The following is an 18,023-nucleotide window of genomic DNA, read 5'->3' as shown; positions in this document are numbered from 1 at the left end:
TTGGCTACGTGTTTGCTTCCAGCCTCCCCTCGTTATCGCGTGACCCGATAACGAGAGGAGGCTGGATCGCGTGGGTGGTTATCTTTATCTACTCTGCATGGGTAAATGAAATTTCAAACGTCTAGTTGTATACTGACTGTTATAAAATTATTGACTGTTGATCGCTGCAAATGCTTCATGCAGTGATTCTATATAATACGGGAGCATTAAATCTAAGAATGTTAGGTACGAAAGTGATCTTTCTTAACTTTAATTTGTAATCGCACTATTATAGCTAGTACTTGAACATTGCTTTTCGTAGCCAGTGAATCACAGTTGCGTATATGAAACAAGATTATTTATATTGTATTACTTTTTAAGTTACAAATATTAATATACAGGCTATTTACACTCTAGAGAGAGTAAAGTGTTTACATGTAGACCAACACATTTAGAGAAAAAAAGACAAAAATTGAATACTACTACTGCGATTCAGTATGAAGAGAGAAAAATGAAGTAGGTACATTAATTAACACCTAAATGGTAAGTGTGAACATTTGTAGTTACTTTCCCTGTTATTTTTAATTCATGTTTTTTTTTTTTTTTCCCAAATTTGTGTATGTGAATGTGAAAACGCAATTTTAAACCACTACTTAACAGTTGACATTTTCAGGTATAGATACTTTTCATGTTACCCTATTTTATTTGATCAGTTATCGTTTGCTCTTATGAACATGCTCACGCTGTGATTACTAATTCTTCAGACTCCCTGACGTCATGAATCATTTCACGAACGAATCAGACCGGGCGCGTGGCCGGTTCTCTCATCTCGTTCTCTCGTTCTCTCCGCGTTTTCGTTCTTCCGAATCTTTCAAGGTACCGGCTCTCAAAGAGCCGGTTGGTTCTCTCGTTCTCTCCGCATTTTCGTTCTACCGAATCTTTCAAGGTACCGGCTCTCAAAGAGCCGGTTCTTTACATCGCGAACGAATCGCAAGATTTCGTTCTCTCAAAGATTCGTTCTTTTTGAACGAATCGTTAACGAACGACCCATCACTAAAGGGTGGGTCCCTTGTTGGCAATTTGCTCATGATGAAGCTTCCCATAGAAGCGGCTAATACGTAAGCCGCTAGGCCAGGTAACTATGCTGTTCATATGGCTGAAGCTATCTTTAGGGCCAAGAGACAAGGAAGGGTGCATTGGTTATTATGTTTTGTTCTAATTTTTTTCACTTTGACTTGTGATAGGTTTTGTTCATTAGAAAGATAATTGACAATTTCCGGTTCCAGCATGGAGGTTTCAAAGCTTTTGACTTCTGATAAGTAGGTTTAGATATGGATTTAAGAGAGTATATGTTACGTATACCAACTTTTATTGTTTTTTTTTTCTGAACTTGAGTAATGTTTGGTATCAGTGTTGCAGTTGGCACGGGACTTGTGCACATATTGCACAATGGTAAAGCCTTCTTGGTCGTCAGGTTGGTAGTTGGTGTTGAGATTCATGACATGCTGCATCGGAAGTAGATCACCAGTCATGTTGCTATGGTCGGACATGCCCGGCACTTGAGGGTGACTTGATAACTTACTGTTGGAGGATGTTTTCATTGCATAACTAAAAGATTTTGGGTAGTTTCTCTTGGTGTTTAGGTTTTGCTTGATCTGGGATAATTATTTTATTTCACAGGCTTCTGCTTTCGAGTCCATGAGCAAAGTTTTTAGAAACTTATTTTCATTATTTAAATCAACTCTTTCACAATGCTTGAGAATTTTAGGTTTGGAAACTTCACGTAAGGAGTGTTCGTGGTTTTCATCGGTTTTTGAAGACTATTTAGACTGCATTCTAAATGTGATTGGGTGAATGTTCCTAACTAACTCAAGCTCAAGAGTAAAGCATCATTATGGTGTAACAAAAAATCCCCGAAAATCAGGCTGATTATATAACAATGGATTAATGATTTACACTACACAATTACAAAAGAGTAACACATGACTTGTGGAGCATTTGCCAAACACGTCTGACGGCTAGGAACTGAGCCGCTACTGTACTCACGGCTACTGCTGACTCACTGCCTTTGGTAGTCAAAGGCATTAATATGACAACTGTATTTTGTGTTTCTATTTTCTGTTTGTGGTTTTTTGTAAATAACTAATTGCATTATGCAAAGCTTTGTTTTCTTTCATTTGCATTTGAAGTAGTATTTTTAGTCAAGTAGTAAAGAATAATTTGAATGTCGAAAAAATCCAAAATCGTGAGAATGGTCGATTAAGTTAGGTTAGCAGTTAGCTACATTAAAAATACTGTAAAATATTATTAATGGTTGCTTAGGAATTACCAATTTAGGAACATTTGTTTTTAGCTTTAGTATAGGAAAATCTCTAGTGTTTGAAAAAGGTATTTTAGGATATTTAATTTAAGTTTACATAAAAGCCCCTCTGTAAGAATATTACCATTATTTAAAAAAAAAAAAAAAGCCCTATTCTGTGGGAGATACCCAACCAAGCTGTAAATATCCATTCTGTGGGAAACACCCATTATATTGAGAATCCTCGACATTCACGTGGAATAGCACCCTTTCTGTGGTCAAGTCCCGGTCAGATGTGCAGATTTGCTGGACTTCAGTTCTCTGATGTAACTTTTCTTGTTCAACATGAGTGGCAGATAGCGTGATGTATGGCTTTCATTTGAACTTACGGAGAATAAAAACAACGTAATTAAAAGAACCTGATTTCAACCAAAAGTACAGGTTTAGTTTTTTTTAACCTGGTTTTTTTTTCTAACCATGTCTCTTTGCCACCACGCTGATGCCCAATTGTAATAACATTTTCCTATTCAAATCGACAAAATAATAACTCTGATACAGTTTTTTTCCCAATAACTCTTTTCCAACCAATTTTGATAAAACTAGCTAAAATCTACACTTATAGAATTTTTAAGGAACAATGTAAAACTAGGTGACTTTTAACGACTAAATAATTTGCTTATCTGTATAGGAAGAGTTTAAATTTGTCTGACAAACTTTGACTGTAGGTCTATCACGACAAAATAAGTTGAAAAAATATTCTAAAGTGCTTCTTAAGGCTGGTACACATCTTTGATGTTGGCACTGAACTTCATTTTTATTGTAAAAAATAGAGGAAGCAGCTGAGCATCTGGATTATGTTTAATTGAATGAAGTTCTACAACCACCACAAATTTGGTTGCTGTAGCGATATTGTTTTATAAACCACAAAAATATGTGGAAATAATTGTGTGACAAATGTTACCGCAGTGTCAATGAAAAATTAAATCTCGCATGTTAATGTTATAATTGCTGGTACTTATGTTCTTACTACTGTGTTTGTTAACCTGCTGAATGAGTTAATGTACCATTTGCCCATTTCATTTTACGTTTTGTATATACAGACAGTGTACCGGTACAGTGCGGTACAGAGCTGCTGGTGCAGTGTTCTGGCCGTATGCAGCCGCCGAGGCCCTTGCCAGACTTTTTGTTGGTTATTTTTTTTTTGCAAGATTTGAAAAAACTATTTGCCGTGGTCGTGTGTTTATTTTGTTTTCCAGGCTTGCTGTGGATATTAACGGTAAATTTACTTTGACGTTAACATTTAAAAAGTTCGTTAACGGCCAGTTTCCGGTCGGCCGGTATTCCTTTAAAAATTGGAACATCGGGTGGTGGCTATTGCGGCTAGTGGATGCGTTTATCTGACTGTTCCCGATAAATGTTAATAGTGATAAATAACTTCAGTGCGGGCACGTGATTTACGTCTTGAAACGTTGTTAAGACATCGCGCCCACGTATTTCTGAAGATTCGGTGACGGAGAATTACTCCAAGAGGCAGGATATTAGTATCGGTAAATATGTAGTTGAGCGGTATTTGCGAAAAAAAATGTTAAAAATCCGAAAATACCTTAATTAGATGCTCTTCAACTTCCTCTTTTCATTAAAAGCCAGAGGAATAAATTATTCCAGCAGAATCATGAAACGTCAAAAGTTTTTCTAGAATGGTCCATTTGTGTAATTTTGATGTTTGTCGCCCTTGTGCAGGTGTATACGTCTCCTGAGATTGACCGCGACACACTCAGGTGAACAGTTTCAACCAGAATTCACGAGTGTGTTGGTTCTGCCAGACATTGTGAATGAAGTATGCCAATAAAGTGGAACTATAACATTTTCTATGGAAATAGAGAAATAAAGTTCCGTGCAAGAGGATTCTCCAAATTTTAGTTTAGAACTCGGAAACTTTTATTAATTTGCTTACTACCACATTGTACCAAATTAATTGCACTGCTTGTGTCTCAGGCAATTTTTGAATCAAACATTAAAATGTGTTCAAACACGAGTTAAAAACATTTAATTAACTAATTAGCTAAACAAATAAACAAAATTAAAAAAATCCTTTTAAGATAGTAAAGGTTGCTGGCAATAACTTACGAGGTTATAATTTCATATGTCTGTCCATCAAAAGTTAAAGCTTAGAAAGCTTAATGTCATGTGATTGGTGGACGGAGAGGAAGCTGTACATACTTTGATGCTGTTTCCAAATGATGACAGGTTTTTTACAGATGTGTAACCAAGGATCCTTTAATTTAAAGGCTACATTCAATGAGAAACAAGCTGTGAAAAAATTAAAATATTTTTATGCTGTTGCATCCTGGTATATCAACAAAGAAAGACTTACACGGCTGTCTTTTTTTTTTTTTTTACATTTAGTACATTTTTCTGCTTTATATTTAGAGGCAATTTTAAATTTTACACATTTATGGTGATTTGACAGTACAAATAAACATATTATTACAATGACGTACCAACGGGTGTGTGAAGCTAAAAAAATTGATTATGTTTCTTTAACAAATTTTCACAACCGTCGAGTTCCGTCAGTTTAAAAAAAAAAATGAATTAGATGTTCTTGGTTCAAACAGCTAAAATTATCAAGGTAAATCAATGTAACTAGTTTATGTGTCGTAAATAAAAGTAAATTGCGTCTGTAACTAAAGTAGGTGTATTTTAGACCTAATGTGAGTGCGGCAGAGCCGTTGCAGGGTACAATTATTATTATACATACATTGAAACATTTTTATCCTACTAGACTATTAACTTATTCTAGAATGCTTGGAATTCTTTGCGTATGTATGTAACGAGTTTATCCAGTTCAAAACAAAACCAAAAAAAAACCTCATTCAAAGTTAGTGTAGTGTAAATATATCAACAATTTGTTTTATATCATGTAAACGATTCAATAATTCTATATGTTTCTGTTGAAAGTTAAGTTGTGGTAAGTTCAAATTAAGTAAAAATTATGTATTAAGCCAGGATTGAAAGCACTCAGTGAGCGTGGACCACTGAGTGTTGGTGAAACATTACTACATCAGAGACTAACGTTTATATCAAATTTAATGCCCTGAAAGAATTCCAAACAGATATTTACTATTCAATAGTCTTGGGATCCCGAGAGTTAATTTAAATTAATTAGTTTGGTTATTCTAATAATTATAGAACAAGAGATTCAGATTTGGATTTAAATTATGACGCTGGTAAGTCTTTCAGGCGAAAATCAATGTTTTTTTATAAAAAAAATAATGTTCGTGAAATTCAACAAACGGGAAACGTTCCAAATCGACGACTGGACGGGGACTGGAAAAAAAACCGACCTCAGTGACAGTTATAGCCGCTACAGACGTATTGACTTCCTCGATGACCAGGACTCTGCGACGATCCGCGTGTAGCTGGCTCTCCTGCTCTGGATAGCGGGTAGGTCGTTGACTCAGTCCTCCTCTCGTACCGGACTGCTGGGCTGTTCTACTGCTCGGCTCGTGGGCCGCCTCCTTCTTAGTTTGCGCCGTCGAGTCGGTCCTTCTCGCGGACCGGGCTGCTGGGTTGTCCTCCTGCTAGGCTCCCGAGACGTCTTCTTATTAGCTCGTGTCGTCAAAACTGCAGCGCCTTTCCTATTTTAACGTGGTTCAGTCGTCGTCGATTGAATAATTGAATTGTCTCTCTCTCAAATCCTCAAGATATTTTAACCGTTCTTCTTTGCGTCGATTAAGGTAACATAATTATGCAGATCTTCGTTCTAGTATAAAAGTTTCGTTGCATGTTCTTCCGTGAATTTTAGTGTTTAAATCTTCGACGATAATTAACAATTCTTATCAAAACACAATATTTTCAATAAATTTACTTAATTTTTGGTATATATCGATAAATAAATCTTACCGTTACTAAAACAGCTCTTCGATATCTCTTTTAAGTATTAATTCAAATCATACGAAGTTTCCAGTTTGCTGCTAAAATTACGGACGCATATTATCAATGACCGAAAAATGGAACAAACCGAATATTCTAAAAGAATATTTTTACTTGTCCTTGTTTGTAACACGCGATTCTACAATTTTTCTTTAAACAAAAAAAAAATCAATGCTTTAACGCAAGCAAAATATAATCAAAATGAATCTCCTATTCTTTACAAATATAGTAATAAACAACAAATTTATTATTTTTTTTAAAAAAAACCAAAGATAAGCATACTTCCAGAGACAAAATAAAGTTTTAGCTTATTTAATATTTGTAAAGATTTGCATATCATATATCAAACAATTTTTTGTTTCGACTTCTGCAACCACCAAAATTGATCAATATAAATATTTCTATAAAGTACAAACGTTGACTTTATAACAACAATAATAAACATATTATTACAACAGTACAATTAAACATAGATGATTCTGTGCGTTACTTTTCGGCTATTTGGAAGGTCAACTAATATGGCTGTTAACCTTTAAGAAGCACTTTTAAAGGATCCTACAGACTAAGTAGTACTTTAAGAAATTATTCGGAAATAGTAAGCCAGTGTGTTCTATTGGAGAAAGATTTTCAGCATATGTATGCTCAAAACTACACTTCATTTTAATCACAAATCCTGCCCTTCATATCTCATTGGATTTAATGCCAAATGTACACGTTATCAATGTTACAAATAAATTTAAAAAGAATAAAAAATATTTTATTGAGTTACAGAACATACTTATTTTTCCTGACCAAACAGTTAAGAAAGTAATTAATTCAGTTTTGTTCGGAATGGCGATCTCGGTGTTTCTCTTGCCTCGGCCACTCCCATGTATGCAGGGGCGTTTGCAAAGGTGGGATGGGTAGGGATATATGCAGAACAGTCTCAATTAACAGAGTTTCCATATTATCTGAGTTGACCTAAAGCGCTTTTCCCAGCAGGGACTGTTGAAACATTTGCTTAAGGACATAGAAAATGATCTAACTGTTGTCTAAAGCCTGAAAAAAAAAGAGTAACACAAAGATTTCATTTACTGAATGGTCGAATCATGGAGTGCCGTGAAATAACCCACACCAAAGAAAAGTTGGGAAAGCACCACCCTGGAGAATGATACCACTGGGCCAATTGAAAACCAAGACTGTATTATCATATCCGTGTTATCTGAGATTATGCTTATTTGGTTAATGAAAACATTATTGTGTGTTACTTTTAGATTTAATGTGTTATTATTGAAGTACGATGGTTGACTGAAAAGTTTTCGACCTCAACACGAAGATCAACAGAAATTGGGGAATGGGTTTTGTTCATGCTTTGGAATGTACACTGAATTTTCAGCCATTTTCAGTGCATTTGTTTTTTAGCGATCGTTTGCACGAGTGGATGCACGTTTTGTTTTTTGAGTTGTCGTCGTTGGATATTTGTAATTGAAAGGCAGTACGCCTACGCAAATTAAAGACCGGTTGGACACTGTGCATGGGGGACCTCGCACCATCATTTACCACAGTGATCATTTTTGGGCAGCTGAATTTAAAAAAAAAAAAAAACTGTTGATTCGACCGTTCGCTGTGTTCGTCCAGAGACGGGGGCCGGAGTGCACGGGCGATCGTCTGGAGTGTCCGTTCTGCGATGACGACCACGACCCGACCATCACCGGCGTCACGGACCGCTGGCACGAGGAAGAGCAGAGCCGTCTCCCGCTCGCGCTGGCACGGTGCGGTCCTGAGCGCTCGCGGGGCGATACCTCGCGCACGGCAGTGAGCGCAGTCAGTCGCATGCGACACGGACAGCCCTGACGGCGCTGGAGACAGAAATTATCGTTTATCCATCGTTAGTCTTCGTTTTGAACCACCGGGCGCTTATACCTAATTGATTGTCTTGAAATTTTTTGCGCATAATTCTGCTGTTGGTGGCACGCTAAAATTTCCATATTTTTTTTTTAAAGTCAATGTCAACAGAACACTAGCACGGATCAAACACATTACTTATTTTTCTTCTAATACCAACTCAATCATATGTCTTTATATTTCCCTAGTGTCATCTAAATTATATCATAGTTACATTATCTGGAACAATTTAAGTAACACTCTTAGTTTCAAAATTTACAAATAAGACTCCAAATTAATGAATACTATAATTTAAAAAATTTACAAACTACAATTTAGATCTACACAGTATCTTAGGCTTTAAGGAGCTAGTAGAAACATTTTAGACGCGAGATTTGTGAGTGACTGCTTAAATTAGAAAATTAAATTGCAACTATTGGCTCCAAATTCTGACTTTCAGTGGACACACTCATTATTTATTTGTGCAATGAGTAAAAATAATGATATTAAATATAGACTAGTAAATAATTTAAATATAATTAACAGTATTTTTCCTACAGTACAAAAAGAAGCTAGTGTTCATACTCTACAGGCTTATATTAATCTATCTTAGTCTCTAATCTGTTCCAATTAATTCTAAATGATAAAACAACCCCAGTTTATTTGCTTCTGATTTATTTTATATTTGTGTATTTTTGTATTTGTTTGTATTTTATATGGTATTTACTGCTTTGGCCTTCAGCTGTTGGTAAACATCTCTATACTTAAAAAAAAAAATTAAATAAGTAAATAATTTATTGTCATTACTCTCTAAGCTCTTAGACACTAGGAACATTTTTTTTTACCTTAATTTGGATTATGATAACTAAAACATTAATTTTTCAAGATCTTTAATATTATTTATTTGATTGTTTGTTTGATGTTACACACATAAGATGGCTGAGTGGTCAAGTCACTTGCCTCCCGCCAATCTCCGGTGAGGTCACCTCAGTCTTCACCGTGAGCCGGTGGGTTTTTTCGCTCTCCAGTTTTCCATTAACACTCCATTCTCAGTGCTGAACCACGTTTATGGATTTTCAATGGTTGTTAGCACGGTTGGCTGATTTAAACCGCAATGGTTTAAATCAAGTGGTTTTTTGTAATAAATAAAACCACATTCTCATCGCGACATCTCTGACGATCAAGGTGTTGACGAGACACGATGCAGGTACGAGTGTGCTGTTTGCGCTGTCCCAGGGCCGTGCTGAGCGGCACGGCGAACGAGGAGGATGGCATGTGCGCAGAGCCGGGCCCCCAGACCGTGCTGGCTGGTGCGCCTCTGCCCGGGGGCCGTGCCCGACGCGTGTCCGTGAAAGAATGTCCCGGCTACAAACTTCAATCCTCAACCGTAAGCGTAGTGGAGTTTTGGTTCAAGGTCACGATAAAAGAGTAACTCAAACAGTTTTAAGCTAAGGTGCACGCGCGAGTACTGCTTTGTTGTTTTCTCGCTCGCAGCGCCGCCACCACCACCAACGCGAAATGGCGACTACTGGAGCTTAAAGGCTTCTTGCGATTTTTCTAAGAGTGAATCTGCGATTTCAGTTCAATGTGCATTTATTTTAGGGTTTGTCACAAAATAATCCACCGGTGGTGCAGGAAACGGGTGTGGTTGTAAAGGAAAGATCGTGGGACGACTGAAAGTGTACAGGATGTTGACCGTGTCGGAGCATCTCACCTGCGTAGCTCTAAGAAATCTGTTTGGGAAGCAAGTATTAAACTTCAGGTGCCAAAGACGACCGGTTGGAAGGTTTTAAGAACACATTGCCGATGCTTTAAAGCCGTATGACTATGGTGAATGTTTTAACTTTGCACGCCATGTCAAGTGTTTGAGCGGGAAGGTGACTTTCTTGATCTCGCAGTGTTGATCAATGAGTCAACTTTCCATCTAAGTGGGAAGGTAAATACAGATGATGTTTGTATCTGAAAATGTGTGCCATATAACATTTGTTATGAAAAGTTAGGTTAGAGTTTACCTTCAATTCGATATATGATTTGTTGTTGTAAATAGTCTAAATGAAACTGTTATTAATCTACCATTGAAACTCGGACATTCTTTTATGGACACTCTGTTCATACAAACTGGGGGGGAACAGGGTTTGAAAGTATAGCCCTATTAATTGGTTAAAGAGCGATTTACGTGCGAAGCGTGCACACTGGGGAAAGGGGTGTTTTTTCTCAAAAGGCTGCAGCCAGACTGGTTGTCAGCTTCGTGACAGATTGCTGTAGGCCAAATCTTGTGTTCTGCACATGTGGCCATCGCTTTCCAGTTCAACAGACATAACGAAAGCCAAGTGGATTGGTTTACTACATGGCACACCAACAGACAAATTTTTTTTGGACCAATTCAATATACAAAGTTACTTCATAAATATATTAGTGTCCCGCTATCCGCACTGGATGGGACTGGACGCTATCCGGATCACTGCAAGTGTACACTTTGTAAAAATTTGTAAAATATAATTGTGTAACATACGAAAATATTTTTTGATAAAAATCGGAGAATTTTTTGCAAATTTTACGAAAAAATATTATTATACAACAAATAAGTTTTATCACGTTAGTAAAATAACTCCTAAATTACTATAAAATACACATTGCGTAGTAATTCTAATGTAAGTATTAAAAAAAAAAATCTTAATTTTTAAGTTATATTTCTACAAAGACTCAGTTTTCTTCGTTGTTCAAACTATATATCTATATGAGAATATTAATATATTTTATACTCACTATTATACTGCACAGTAATCGTATACTTAAAATTTAAAAGCGCAATAAGTTATACTAATAGGAACAGATATAGTGTTACCGTTAACACGTCACGTGACCATGTCGATGAAGACTTACATGAATTTACTCCCTATCATAACCTTCCCATAGTAGTTTTCACTTCAAAAAAAAAATTGTTTTATTGAAAACACCAGAATGAGTGGGGTTTTGTTTTTACAGGAAAAGGGGCCGGGTAGCAGCCGACCCTGATGGTGGTGATGGGTGCAGATCCGCCCGAGCTACCGGGGCTGAGGCGTGCGAGCTGCAGGAGGTAACATATTTATTTTCAAACCATTTAAAATCAGTTTTACAGCTTAAAACAACAAACAATTCTGTGAGCCAAATAGAAAAGAAAAAAAAAAACCTTTTATTCTGTTCTATGATTATCAGAATAAGACATGATCCATCCTTCAAATATAAATATATATTGTGTTGTATGCATGAACAAGTCACTTAGCTTTATAATCATTTTCTTTGTTTCATTTTTGTCCATAGTGATTTGTCTAATAGATATGCCGTTTCTTTGGCAATCATGTCCACGTATCTGTGTTCAAGTTTGTGACATTTCTCATGGTTTATGTAGTTGTGCTTTTGTACGGTACAAACCATTAAAGGCTTTTCAGTGGTTGGTGTGCGTGTCACGAAACCGTTAAAAACTAAAGTTTCACTTACACTGCATTTGGTGGGAGGAGAAACCTTCACCTGACACTGTTCTGTGCAGGCATTTCTCGAGGTGCCGCGTGATTTTCGCAACCCGCCTGCCCTTGCGCGGAGCACAGAGCAGATATTCCCGAGCTGCCCAGGTGAGCTGCGGAGATCACCGTAATTTGCTGCATGCAAGCATCCAAAATTTCAAAATTGAACAATTTTTTTAAAAATATTTACTTATATCACAGATAAAAAATTTTTAAAAAAAAGATTTTGAATATGTCTTGAGGCCAAGCAATTTGTGTACGAGTACATGTTTCAAGGCGTATGGCACGTGTCAAATAATCAAATATACGTCAAGTTTTTAAATAATTCCTTTCTAGTCTTGTTCTGTCAAGTAGAAGTAATTCTTTTGAGTCGAGGTGAAGTTGCTCGCTTGGTTCTCTGGTCCCGGCCCATTTCTGTCGGTCGTCTCGATCTGCTACACTTTACGATAGCGTCTCTCTTCATTAGCTACAGATTTCAAAGGCAAGGCAGTTGTGTAGTGATTTTCTCCTTTTGTTTTGAACCTGCTGGTCGACTAGTTGCCCTCGTCTGCTTGTTGGGGCACACGGCTTAGTGGCAGATAAAAACTTGCGCAGCTGTGTTTTGCACGTCGAGAGCAATCCTTGCTCGACCAAGAAAGAAGGGTTGCATCTGTAATTGAAAAGGGAAGGGGGGGGGGGGGGGGGAAATAACATTTTCAGAGCAAGGGTCGTCCTCGAATGGCATCATTTCTTTGTCTCTCCCCTCTTCATCTTAATGGCCCAAGAATATTATTTTTCACACTCGTGTTTTTCCCTTCCCATCTATTTTTTAAACAATTTTTTTCCTCAACCACACAGCGCAATATTATTATTTTTATAGACCTAAAGTTAAAAATCTTGCATGAGATTCGCATTACGTTTTGTTAAACTAAAAGTCGGCATAAAATGTGTGACCCACACACAAATAAGTACGGAACACACAGCCTGGTTTCGGCTTGTCACAACTGACCCGGCCGAGCTGTAGGGACCGGAGTTGCAGGTCCGTCCGTTCTGCCACGAGGGTTTTTTTTCCTATGAAAAAAAAAGAACACTTTTTCCAGCAGTTTTGTCATAGAATGTTGCATTAGAAAGTGTAAGAGATCTCACGTCAAAATATAATGTTTTGATGCAGTTGCATCACCAAAACCAGTCGGAATAGACGTGATGATTATGTACAGTGCCAGTCAGACCCCCCCCCACATCATTCTGTGGGCCCCGTTGCTAGAAGTCATCATGCCCCCCCCCCCCTTTTTTTTTCTTATAGAGATAAAAAAAATGTTTTTTTTTTTCTTTATGTATATTGTTTTAATTATATATATATTTTAACCTTTTCACAATTATTTTTAAAACACATTAAAACTAGTTTAAGTCGGTTGTCAACGTAAATTGATTTTGAATAATGGCAAACAAATGAGTGTAAGTGTTCTGCACTGTCAACATGGTGTCACGTCAATTGGTGGTGTTTTTGTTACTCACAGTTGTAGATTCAGACACGTTCTGTACGCACAGCATATTCCGAATAACATTACTCTGGTGTGATATTTCATCGGTAACTAAATTTAGGCCTTACTGTTTAATTGTTTTCTATGATTTATTTAAAATTGTCTACTTTTTTGTTTTAAGTTATTTTTCTTTCCTTTGCAGGCCCCCTAGACCCAAGGGCCCCGTTGCCGTAGCAACGGTAGCACCGGCCATGCGGGGGCCTTGGTGCCAGTTCACATGCATTCACATGGCCAACACACTCGCTGCCCCCTTCTCACACACTGGCTGGTTCGCCCTCTCACGGCCAGCTGTGTCACCGTAGCTGCCCCACAGACGGCGGAGCTCATGATGTTTGGCTGAGCTATTTCAATTAAACAATTCATACATTATTGTAACATATTTATTAAAAAACCAGCACAGGCTAGTTATTTATGCTCATATTCAATGCAATGTTAAATTTTTTTTTTTTTTTTTTTTTTTTACCCACAGTGAAAAATTTTTGTATTAAATTGCACTGAATGTTACTAAACAAAAAAATCTCCATATATCCGTATGCGGGTAAACACTGTATGCTTTGCATGGCGCGTTGATGTTCTCAGATGAGAGTTTGTCGTCTGAGCGAGCGGAGGATGCGTGCTATTGCCACGAGCTGCTGGGAAATAAAAACAAGTTGACGTGAAGCACTCCACTGGAACACTGGTTGTGTGCGTTGACGTTCGCAGTCTCCAGTTGGTTGCGACTGCCACAGTCACTCTTCATTCCAGGAAGGTTTTTTTTTATTTTCTTCTTGATTCTTGGAAATGTTTCCTAAACAAATTAATTTTCTCTTCCGCCTTTAGATCTAGTTTTTTTAGTTGTAATTTCAGTATGATACTTTTTTAAAATTGTGGTGAAGCAATGCAGTTGAAAATGGATCTGTTAAAATTATTTTTGCGAGATGTCATTTATGGGATCTATGTGTCAAACATGTGTTAAAATTTGTCACAATTTGTGACGCCTAAACAACAGAGTTACTAACTTTTAAGACACATGCTGCATAGTTGTGAAAACTTTGATAAACAGTAAATACACAAATTCAGAGGATTACATATATGTATGTGTGAAGTAGATTTTTGTATGATGTATAGGGAAACATTGCTAATCTTACTTTGATTTATTACTATGACATATTGTTAAACATAATGATTGATACAGCCAATTGTTTTTTCCATGAAAGTGCCTGAGAGTGTATTGAAAATTGCAGTCATTAGTGAAGCAAAAAAAAATTATGTTGGCACAATTTTAAAAGTATATTATGTATTATTTAAACATGAAATTGTGTTTTGTTATGTTAAAATGCTTGAAGTTTTGTTTAATAGCAGAGTTGTGAAATTTAGTGATAAGCTTGTATATGAGTTATTTGCTAAGCCCTTGCACTGCCTGTGATGGATTCTCCCACGCAACTGACAACTCCATTTGCTAACATCACTTTTGAATATTGTTTGGTGCTTATTTATTTTGATGTGCCAATTTTTTTATCATTAAATTTGCATTGGAAAAGGATCACAAAATGGTAGATGATACCATACCAGTCTTCTAATGACTAATTAACAGGTCAGTAACTGGACTGGTTTATTTGATTGACTTGCATATTTAAATGTTGTCAATGGAAATTTAAATTTTTTGTTCTTTTTGCAAGTTTGAATTTCGTTTTAATTTCAATAAGCAGTTTGGTTAGAATTTCTGACAGCCTAGTAACACGTGTTTACATTGATTCATAAACAATTTTTTTTAATTCACAAATAGAAATTTACAATATCAAATATGAAATATTTTTCTAATCAAAATGTACAGTGTAACTGTCTCCAAGAAATTTTTTTTTGCAAAAAAAAAAAAACCAGTTAAATTAAAAAAAAATTATTACATATAAAAAGTGTGTTTGACTGTATTATGCTTGCAGAAAACACATCCACATTTCAGAATATCTTCTCAACTTAATACATGCTACAATTTTGTCATTTAGATTTTTTGTGTTCGCATTTGCTGTATTTATAGCAGGGTGGCCACTCACCGGGAAAACCGGGATTTATCAGGGAAATCACGTTGATCGGGAATTATCAGGGAAATGTCAGGGAATTTTTTTAATAACCGGGAATTTTTTGTGTCATGTATATTTCCGCAGAGCTGCCAACCATTACGGATTTTCCGTAATTATTACGAATTTAACACCGAATTATGGAACATCGCTGGTTTAATACGGAAACGAGGCTTTGTGCTGCTGGGTAACGGAAAAAAATTCAGTTTCTGGTGTGCGTGTTTCGTGAACGCAGTTCGAATACATCACGTGGTTGCGCAGATAACGGAACTAGTAAGTGTGCGCATGTACTGTCGAAATAAGTAGATTAATTCTTGTGTTTTGTAATAGAAATGGCACGGTATTACGTCCGTTGTGCGATACAACTAGTACATATTCTCGGAATTTTCGTTTGTTAGTTACTTACATCACGATAATTTTTGTACGGTACTTTGGCTAACCTGTGCTGTGTTAATTACATACTTTCTTGAAAGCCACTTTTTTTTCCATTAAAAAATGTTTTTGTCGTGTCTACAGACGTGAAACCTGTTTATGTTGTTCTATAGTGTTGTGTTCTTCAGTGCCGATTGTAGAAATGAAGCGTGTGACAGAACAATGTGTATCTAGGGCAAAAAAAAAAAAAAGAACGTTATTCTTCAGAACTTTCGCCAAACTTTTCAAAAGAATGTCCTTGCTTGTCATCTTCAAATGTTTTGGAACGCCACGCGTTTTGTAATGTATGCACGTGTGACTTTTCAATTGCGCATGGTGGAAGGGATGACTGTAGACTGCATATTGAATCAAAGAAACATGCAGAACATATTAAAGCCGTGACGAGCAATAAATCTGTATCGTCGTTTTTCGCTATATCTGAAGAAACGAAAGTAACAAACGCAGAGTTATTGTTTACAAGTTTTTTGGTAGAACACAATTTACCGATAGCAGTAGCCGATCATTCGGGTAATTTGTATAGAGCTATGTTTCCGGACTCAAGAATTGCACGGAAATACAGCTGTGCGAGAACAAAAACATCTGCCTTAGTGGAGAGGAGTATATGGCTGGTGAAACTAAATTGAAACTGTTAAATCTTTTGTTAGTGGACCATTTGCTTTAGCTACAGATGGAAGTACTTATTGTAATGCAGTGAAGATTTGTGCATTAGTTGTTTAATTTTTAAATCAAACACAAGGTAAAATTTGCACTGTACTGTTATCCCTTGTTGAGAGTACTATGACTAAGAATATTTCGCAACTAGAAATGTTACACTTCAAATCATAAATTAATGTAAGAACAGTTATCAAAAGTTGTGTGGAAAAATGTTTGAGCGCTCACCACTGAAATACCCCATTACTAGGGACAGGAAAAAATCGGGGGGTAAATGACCTGTAGGATGAACTCCATAGTTCTGCGTACTCTCGGTCAAATGTCAACCACTGCTTGGCTGCTGTCGTTTGAGACCTCCCAACGTAGCAGCCTGAGATTCGATAAAGCTTTGGTCGGGTGTTTCTCATTGGCCCAGAGTCATCCAGATGAGTTGTGAGCCAATAGCAGAGGCAGCACTGATGTATAACTATTTGTATTTTAGCCTATCACGAAATGAATTTGCAAATTTTTCCGGTCTCTAGACATAAAAAAAAACACAGACTGCAGGTCATTGAAAGGGTTGCTATAATGTAAAGTGACATATTTAAAATGTATTATGTTATTTAACGAACTTCCGTATGTATATAATGAAGAAAATACAGCAGGGTGCTAAAATGTGAGTAATCTCTTTCTATAATATTATATTATTTCATCAAAATTATGTTTTTTTGTAATTGTAAATATCAGGGAAATTTTGAATTTTTAATCAGGGAAGAATCAGGGAATATTTTTGGTGACTGAGTGGCCACCATGTTATAGGCAACAGATAATGTGAAAAATTATTAGATTCGTCTAGTTGAATATTTAACTATTAAAATTAATACATTTTGTAAAATTGCAGACACCTGAATGAAGTGCACCAAAACTGTTTGTTCTGTGTCTGGTATTGCATTACCTGAAAAAATTTTTATGTAATTCTATTTAAATATGTATTGTTGGCATGTATGTAATGATGCTAAGCAGGAATGTTTGGAAAATGTTTTTCATCCATAGCAGTATTTACTGTAGTACATTGTGGTTGGGCTTAAAACACAGGAAGGAAAACCATAAAAATAAATGACCATACAACTAAAGCCATGACTGCTGATAATGACCATTGCCATTTTAAAACATAAACAGGAAAAGCAGATGTATGTGATTCTTGCAGGAGATAAATGCATGCTGCCATCTTTAACTTGCCGTTTTGGCCCTATGCACAGTTTGGCTCTCCGATGATTCTAGATGGGAGACCTAGACTCAACAAGTATAAAAATGTAAAATTTATAACTTGTCAAGTCCATTATGTAACTAGTAAATAATAATCAAACTTTCAAAAATAATGGGCAAGTTAACCATCTTACATTTTCTGTTCTAACACCTTGAGTCTAGATCTGCTATCCCTGGAATCACTGGAGAGCTTGCCTGTCAGAGGACTGGTACAGCAAGTCACAGATGGCAACTTGTCACGACCAAATATCTGTGATAACTAATGTATTGTATGTGATAACTATCGTTTGTAAATAAGGTTCAATTAAATGTTAATTTTATGTAAAGACAAAATTTTTTTTAATAGTTGGAACCATTGGTACTGTATTTATTGTAAAATGCTATTTGTACCAGAATCAAAAATAAAAATTTGTTTGGACAGAGAACTCATTGTCTCTTATTGCTCACCTGACTAACAATCTTTTTCATTATTAAACGAGAAATGAAATTTTTTTGTGTTGGACTTAGGGCAATAATATTTGCAAAATTTAGAGGAAATTGTCATAAA

General features: G+C 36.3%; 1 protein-coding gene across 1 annotated transcript in view; it reads left to right on the top strand.

The window, feature by feature from the left end:
• Positions 1-17,901, top strand: part of LOC134541373 (uncharacterized) — a 38,385-nt gene extending 20,484 nt beyond the window's left edge. Inside the window, exons 2-5 of the mRNA XM_063384797.1 lie at positions 7,829-7,962; positions 11,060-11,150; positions 11,601-11,682; positions 13,674-17,901. Of these exons, the coding sequence (XP_063240867.1) occupies positions 7,829-7,962; positions 11,060-11,150; positions 11,601-11,682; positions 13,674-13,753 (387 nt within the window). The 3' untranslated portion in view covers positions 13,754-17,901. The remainder of the gene's footprint in view (positions 1-7,828; positions 7,963-11,059; positions 11,151-11,600; positions 11,683-13,673) is intronic.
• Positions 17,902-18,023: the final 122 nt, after the last annotated feature.

This window comes from Bacillus rossius, chromosome 18, assembly GCF_032445375.1.
Source record: "Bacillus rossius redtenbacheri isolate Brsri chromosome 18, Brsri_v3, whole genome shotgun sequence".
Lineage (NCBI taxonomy): Eukaryota > Metazoa > Arthropoda > Insecta > Phasmatodea > Bacillidae > Bacillus > Bacillus rossius.
The sequence above is the reverse complement of the archived record's forward strand: the minus strand, read 5'-3'. Positions and strand labels throughout refer to the sequence as shown.